We start from the raw sequence: 8,640 nt of genomic DNA on the forward strand, positions 1-8,640 counted from the left end.
ATCTGAAAGAGAGAGAGAGAGAGATGCAGAGCGTGTGCAGAGCAGGGGAACGTGAGGAACAGTATTAAGTAAAGCTGCTTTAAAACATTGATTTTGAAACTTGTGAATCCATTATTGTTAGAAGACAGAATCGTGATTCATATATGAATAGATTTTTACGTGCACCTCTAGTTTTCTCTTCCTCTTCTCTAAAGCAGTGCAGCATGGCCTCGCCCCCTTTGCTGCCTTTTCCCGTGGGCGGGGTTTATCTGGGTTTGTTATGTCACGAACCCGGGAAGTAACTTGTTGTAGTCCCTACCAGCCGTTTTTGTAGGCATTAAACTGCCAGAATTTTAAAAGACTGATATCTCCGTTTGCATTGAACTTTCAGCTTCGTAACTTTGCAGATATTGTTTATGCTCAAACAGCAACATTACACACTAACTAACGTTAAAAAAGTGAAATCGCAATCAACCACCCCTTTAAAAATTATATTTTTACATCATTTATTTCAGCTCTATATGGAATGTATTGATGGAGCAATGCCATTTTTTAGCTTCTTTTATGGTTTCTTTTTACAAAAAATACCAAGTACTTAATAAAGGTACTAGATACAAAAAAATTATTTGTCACCATATGCAAACTTTTTGTGTAGCAATATCTTTTTGGGTGATTGTTCAAGTTAAATACATGATTTGAACATGTAGAATTTTCTTCTCATTTCTTCACTTAAATCTCACTCTTAAATAGATGTTTTATAAGATCTGTGTTATTTTGTGTTTAGTACAACTTCTTGTACGTCTTGGAACGTTGTTAGTTCAGGAATCATTTGCAAATGAATCTCCATTGTGATTGGTGCACTCAGTGTGAGCCCACTTTGCACATCCATCACAACAAATCCATTTCCTCCCAATTTAAGTAATTTGTTGCACTGCAGGCATTTTGCATCTTCGTCCTTAGCCAAGCTTAACAGTGTTTTCGGTGGTGTTTTTGATCTACAACAGGGAATTTACACTAAACAATATGCTTTCGCATTTTCAGCAGTCACTGAAAAACTATTGACTAATAACCTTGAATAAATTAGAAGTAAACTGTACTGTTATTAATGTTTTTGAAATAAGTCTCTTATGTTCACTAAGGCAGCATTTATTTGGTCAAAAAATGCAATAAAAACAATAATATTTTGAAATATTTTCACAATTTAAAATATCTAGTGTCCATTTGAATATATTTTAAAATGTAATTTATTCCTGTGATGGCAAAGCTAAATTTTCAGCAGCCATTAATACAGTCTTAAGTGTCACATGATTAGAAATTATTCAGAAATTATTCTAATATGCTGATTTGGTGCTCAAATAAAATTTCTTATTATTATCAAATTTGAAAACAATTGTGCTGCTTAATATTTTTTTTGTGGAAACTGATAACGTTTTTTTCAGGAATTTACTGATCCCCAACTTTTAAATGGTATTGCATGTGGTCATTTCAGTCTTATGTCAATGCAATGACTTCATAGGTCAAAACATGCAGTATGCGTAACAGTATGTGCAACAAACAAGTGTTTAGGATAATGCAATGGTGGTGTTTTATTGCTATTTTGTATTTTAAAATTGTTTGTACACTATCTGAAATTATGCTTTACTGCTTCATTCCCTTTTATTAGCCACATTCGTGTTGTTTCAATTACAACTTTTAGCAATACGTCATTCATGTTTCAATCCTGAGGATCACATGTTTATTCCCAGCCACTTGGGAGTGTTGGAAACATCAAACTACAAAAACAATTTAAACTAATAATCCAATTAGAATAGTTTATTGATGTCATAAAGCATAACTACTAGACTTATAAACTGTAAAACAAGTTGTTTTTCTTGTGTCGAAATTTCAATAACAGCTCAGCAGACTCTCTCACAATTCGACTTGAAAGACAGGCGTGTGTTAAGTGTGCCAGTCTGAAATAATCCCTCTCCGCCACCCCGGTCTGGACGATTAATTGAGATTGACCACAAAACCACAAGAGTGTTTGTGTGATGTCAGGTCCAAGAGGCGCTGGAAAAAAGCAGCACACTGACCACAGATTACACAGCGCCTACGAGCGACGAGGGGAAAAAATAATACCGATCAATGAGTGTGACTGCATGAATGTGTGTGTGGGGCTGAGCAATGTGGCATCAATTAGCGTGAAAACCTTAATGTTCCAGGAGGCGGCGAACCAGAAAGAGCCACGTCTGTCAGAGGCACGGTGGTGGAAAGTGCTTTGCGCTCTGCTGTCGTGCGAGTGGGCAGGTTTATATCGCTGTGAGGTCCTCTCAAAGAGCTAACGGCAGACCGCAAAAAATGCGTGTTTTAGATGCATGTGGCGAGATGTGTCATTGAGACGGAGCTTCCATGACACTCAAATGCAACTTTTTGGCTTTAAGTTGGCAGATTTACAAGTTTGCTGCTATATAATGTGAGTGAAATAAGCTACTAGTTAATCTGATATTACTCAACTGCTATAGAGTTAGTTCAGGGCCCAGATTTTACTATGGGCATAAAGTGGTGAACCAAGAGGATACCAAAGTTGTGTATGATACAAACTAAAATTCTAAATCTAACACTAAAATTGTTAACATGACAGGCTGAGAAGGAACATTCACTGTTAGTTTCGAAATATCTCTTGGATTTTAATGTTTTCATTGACAGCCGATAACTCACTACACAAAACAAATTATACTTGACACAAACCAATTATTATTCTCCTTGGAACTGAACCTTTATTTAATGTAATACGAGTCATGTTTTCTTCTACTTTGTTGTTGTTTTTTATAGCTTCAGGATAAAGCAGCCTGTCTCTCTCTCTGTGTTGCATTGGTCTAATATTTTAAATTTTTTTCCAAATATTATGCATCAAAATACTGTTAAGTTTGATTTCACTGCCTTTGATGCATATAAAAAGCCTTTTCTCATCTCTGTTAACGGTCAGGCCTATTCATTTTGCTCTCCTAAATATGCATGATTATATGGTCAGTTGCATTTTATTATCCCCATCCATGCAGTCCACGGCCCTATTGGAATGGCTGACAAGCAGCCTGTCCATGTTGGATCTCTCTAGTATTTAAAAAAAAAAAACATTTCGCCAAATATTTTGCGTCAAAATACTGTTGAGTTTGACTGCACAGCCTTTGACGCACATGAAAGGGAAAACATTTTCTCATCCCTTTAATAATGGTCAGGCATATTCATTTTGCTATCCTAAAAATGCTCAATTATATGGTCAGTTACATTTTTATTATTTCCATTTAACATGATTTTTCCCTGCTGTCCATGGCCCTATCAGAACAGACCTGTGATTCATTTTTGGGTTGAGAGCTGCTATATTGGAGCACTGGGTATGATATAAGCCACCCTGCCTATTTATTCTTATTTTCCCCTAATTTGTTGTAATATTTCCCAGCCAGCAGCATCAGCAAAACATTTATTAGTTTAAGTAGTCTATTTCGCAACTTAAAGAAACTCATATTATTGCCCTTGTCATACTGGAGTCCCCTCTTTGTCATTAGAAGCCCAGCATATTTTCCAAAGGAGTCATCCTGTGGTGTCAAAGCTCATTCCCATAAGCTGGATCTCACATGGCATTTGCTAGAAAGAGCTCAGATTGCAGTGTTTTTTTTTTTTTCGTCTACCCTGCTTCATTTTTGTACAGCCTTTTTCCTTCCAATTTGAAATAAGCTCCTTGTAAATACAATTGCTATAGTACGTCCCAAGGATGGAAAATATGAAAGTGGTAGTTGTGAAGAGTCACTGCATGGAGGTTAACAGCTCTGATTGAAAACACATTTTACCTCTCATTTCGCTTCTGCACACTAAACAGGAGCAATATGTACAATTCAGCTCTGACGTGCTGTGATTGGTGAACAGAGGAAGATGACACAAAATAAATTATGATATTAGTCACGGTCATGCCCCTTCAGACTTCACAGCAAGTTTGCTGTGGCCTCCTTTTGAAGCTTTTGTGTGATGCGCTTTAATGGTTTGAAAAGCTTTGTGATGTTTGTGGGGAAAACGCTTGCAAGATTTGTGTGGGGGAAATACCACATTTCTCACACTGAAAGCTGCGATTTGCATTTATATCGAATCAACATTTAAATAGCACCCTTTGGTTTTCAAGCTAACCTTATTTTCAGCATTTCCAATTAAATAACAGCGCACTCAACCTCGCTTTGTTTTTTTCCCTTTGTGTGTTTGAAGCAATTGGACGAGATGTGGCGAGACGTCCGCTGGATCACCAATGCCCTGCAGCACGCCCGCTATAAACAGCCTCTCGGTTGGGTGCCTATCACCTGGCTAGTAGATGTCAGCGTGGAGCCTCCTGTCCAGAAGAATGACTCCATGTCCTCTAACACAGACTACGTGCCCACTCCCTCGCCCTCTCCAGAAATGAGGAGACGAAAGCCCACAATCGGTAAATGCTGTTTTTCAATAGCTGCCTTTCATCCAGGCATAAAAATATGTGTCGTGCTTGACTGCGTGTCTGTGTTGCATTCAAATATGTATTATATTTGCAGTAGTGAGAATGTGGCATTTGTTGACGGCACAAAAGAAAGTTTCTGCAGGAAATAAATCAGTGTATCAACTTAATTATAATTCAACACACTTATTGTTATGATAAACCATTCTGTATTAAAGCTTTGAGATGCCATGTGTTTTGCAGAGCATTACAGGATGTTAGTTGGCATAAAAGGAAGAAGAGTTTCTAAAATTATGGCAACAAAAATTTAACAAAAGACACCAGTTTTCAAGAAACAGATGAAATTACGGATTAAGCTCACTTAAGTAATGTTCTGGCAGGGTGTGGTCTGTTTCACTAAGGATTGGCAAATGATGATAATTCACAGACATCGGTCATCATTGCTGTGTCTGTTCTAGTAAGACCCAATTGCGCTTTGTCTTGATTTGATAGATTTGCATTTGACTAAGGCATTGCACAAATCTTGAAGTGGCAAATTGCTAATTTTACCTTTTAAAACACAAAGTGGTGACAAATTTAATGCCAAATATTGATGATTTAATAATACCCAGACTGGCCAGTGTCTTAAAGCATTCTTAAAAAATAAAAACCATGCAGTTCTGATAAAATACGCCTTTACATTTGTTTTGAATGTATTAAGTAGGGCTGTCAGTTTAACGCGTTAACTTAATTAATTAGTTATGAAAAAATAACGCGATTAAAATATTTTAACGCAGTTAACGCACTGGCCTCGCCCCCAGAATTGTACGTCATCTTACATTTCATACAGTTGACTGTTGACAAACATGATGCAGGGCAACAACTCCATAAATGCAGTTATGCTCTAAAATTAAAAATATTGGGGCAAAAAATGCCCCTGTATGAGTTTTTGTCTCATATTTATATCGGCAAGAGCAATATCACATGAGTGATTTTGTCCTGAATATCACAAGTTTAAATGTGATTTATACAACAGTTCAGTAAATAAGAAGTTGATATTGTGTTATATTTTAAATGGAATATTATGTGTTTTTGTTCAATTTTGCAGATAATATATTACCTTTAAAGCCACAGCAGAACTGTTGCATCTCCGAGTAACACAGCGGTGTTTAGTTTCTGAATGAATCCGCGTTTTGAACGAATCGTGTGAATCAATGATTCAAAGGCCCATTCATAAAGAGAGTCGTTTACTGAATTCCTAAATGAATCAGCCATTTGAACGAATCGAATGAAGACATTTATCGCCACCTGCTGGTAGATTTATTTTCTTATTTAGAGTATTATTTAATTTAAAATAATAATAATAACATTAAAGGGATAGTTCACCAAAAAAAAAAATTCTATCATCATTTACTCAAACCTGAATGACTTTCTTTCTTTTGTGGAACATAAAAGAAGGTATTTTGAAGACTGTTGGTAACAAAGCTGTTTTGGTTACCAATGACTTTAATTGTATGAACAAAAATACTGAGATGTTTCTCAAATTATCTTCTTTTATGTTCCATAGTTTATGTTAGGCCGTTGTAGCCTAAATGTTTGTGTAATACATTTTATGTTGAAAAAACTCTACAATTTGTAATGTCTACTTGATACTTTCTCATTTAACACAAAAATAGCTTTAAATAACCTTTTGTGGGTATTTTCACAGTCAAATTTATTTTGCGATTAATTAGATTAATAAATCTTAACATCATGTAATTAATTAGATTCAAAATTTTAATCGACTGACAGCCCTAGTATTAAGTAAATTAAAAACATGAATTAAAAACAGATGTTATTAAGTCCACTTAAATATTATTACTTATGTGGTTCAGTGTGTGCAATAAATTGCATATTGCCTGTCTGCTGGGTGTTTTTACTTTTATTTTCTCTCTTTTATATTCCACATTTCTCAAGATTTATAATTATTCCATTATGTGTGAGGATGTGTATTCAACGACCTGCCACATTAAAATACTGAATAAATGAAAACTGTTTTTGTTAATCCTTCAGAAAGAACCTATGCATAATTCTTCACTATAAAACATAGATATAACTTTATATTAACTTTTTAATAAATTTAACAAATATTATTACATTATATAATGCTTAGTATGTGCAATGTCACAGTAAATTTATCTATATTATAAATATACACCACCATTCAAAAGATTGGGTCAGTAAGTTTCAATTTATTTATTTGATTTTATTTTTTTAAGAAATTAATACTTTTATAAAACAAGGATGCATTAAACTGATGTGAAGTGGCAGCAAAGCTATTTCAAATAAGTTCTGCACTTTTGGGAAAAATGTATCACTGTTTCTACAAAAAATATTAGCTATTAAATATTAAATATTAATTAAATATTAGCTAGCTAAACTATTTTCATCACTGATAATAATAAGAAATGTTTGTGACACTGAAAATGTAGCTTTGCCATCAGAGGAATCAATTACATTTTAAAATATATTGAAATAGAAAACAGTTATTTTAAATTGAAATAATATTTCACAATATTACTATTTTGACTGTATTTTTAATCAAATAAATGCAGTATTGAGGAGCACGAGACTTTCTAACCGACCCCAAACTTTTGAACAGTGCTGTACATCGGCTTTTCCACACGTAATTTTGCACATTGTTCATCCAATCAGATTTTAGAGGCAGAACTGTCCTTTTAAAATGTTTATTTTATTATTAAAATGGATAAGCAATATTATGCTTATTAATTCCAATGGACCTGTTATTTCAATCCCCATCTCTTGCAGAGTCCCAACCAGGTTCAGATGAAGAGGGCTGTTCGGAGGTCTTTCTCCCCACAGACAGTGACTACGACTCCAGTGACGCTCTGAGCCCTCGTGACCTGGACTTAGTTTACTCCTCAGCCCAGGATCTCTCCCATCAGGCCGTGCACGTCCTCAGCGGTAGTGCTCCTGATGTTCTTCAGATACATGATCTCAAATACAGCGCTTGCTCCAAGTCCATCCTGGACACCGAATCGTGCACTAAGGACATGGAGGACCTATCGCTGTCTACATACTCTGTGAAGACCACAGACAAGCCATCCCGCTGCAAGTTCCTGGCCGATCCACCAACGAAACGTAAGCTGCTGTCCAAAAGCCATCCCCAGAGGAGTTATTTTGGCGGGCCACACCGCTGGCTGCGTGTACAGAGCGAGAGTCATACTCCCTCGCTATCTGAAGGCATCTACACCAGACAGAGCGATATCGACCTGCCGCTGGAGACACCACTCTCCCTATCGCACTCGCCCACTACCTCCTACAGTTTGGATGAGTACAGACCGCCCTACAGGGAGTCTAAGCCCAACGTTCGCAGGATCTTTGTGGAGTCGTGCAGCAAGACGTCACCCTGCAGAGATGCCCCGCATTGGGAGGAGGAGGACACGAGATCGAGAGGAGCTACAGCCAGAGATGCTGGATCGGGATATGGCACTACAGCAGAAGCTCAGGACGTGGATTCGGACGAGCAAACGAATGAACAAGTGTCGGAGATCCTCAGCAGCACTCTTTAGGATGAAATAATCGTTCCATCATGTAGACGTGTGGTTTTATCACCACTTAAATTGCCTCTAAGCTCCAGAACTCCTCTTTCCTCTCCAACCGCAACACTTAGCCTAATCAATTCTTGCATCCTCACTGCAGAGGATGAAGTTGCTGGTCAACTCTGCGGGACTCATAAATCATGGCTCTGACTGTTACAATGTTAAATATCAATGCAACGTGAAACAAAGCACTGCTTTTCCTCAGAACATGAAATTGCCTCAGCCAATAGGGCCCAACAGTGAGCGCCCACTTTTTCAGCTGCCTTTGTTCTGAATGTATTTTTCCCATTTATTATCACCATAGGGGTTTCAAAAATGTCTTCAGGCTGAAAGACTTTGAAGTCATGAACAAAACCCAAACCAGCTCTATATTATATTTTGGATTAGAAGCTACAAGCGTATTTAAACTCTATCTATCTATCTATCTATCTACACACACAAACTTGTAACATTGTTTATATATATATATATATATATATATTAGTGCTGTCAAATGAAAAAAAAAAGTTTTTGTTCACATAATATATGTGTGTGCACTCTGTATATTTATTATCTATATATAAATACACACACATGCAGTATATATTTTGAAAATATTTACATGTATTTACATGTATATATTTATATACA

General features: G+C 36.4%; 1 protein-coding gene across 1 annotated transcript in view; it reads left to right on the plus strand.

Moving 5' to 3' along the window:
- The window catches only part of LOC107702427 (ankyrin repeat and fibronectin type-III domain-containing protein 1-like), a 95,717-nt gene extending 87,397 nt beyond the window's left edge, over positions 1-8,320 (plus strand). Inside the window, exons 22-23 of the mRNA XM_016504749.1 lie at positions 4,210-4,423; positions 7,217-8,320. Coding sequence (XP_016360235.1) covers positions 4,210-4,423; positions 7,217-7,980 — 978 coding nt within the window. The 3' untranslated portion in view covers positions 7,981-8,320. The remainder of the gene's footprint in view (positions 1-4,209; positions 4,424-7,216) is intronic.
- Positions 8,321-8,640: the final 320 nt, after the last annotated feature.

This window comes from Sinocyclocheilus anshuiensis, unplaced genomic scaffold (assembly GCF_001515605.1).
Source record: "Sinocyclocheilus anshuiensis isolate Anshui unplaced genomic scaffold, SAMN03320099.WGS_v1.1 scaffold190, whole genome shotgun sequence".
In the NCBI taxonomy this organism is placed as follows: domain Eukaryota; kingdom Metazoa; phylum Chordata; class Actinopteri; order Cypriniformes; family Cyprinidae; genus Sinocyclocheilus; species Sinocyclocheilus anshuiensis.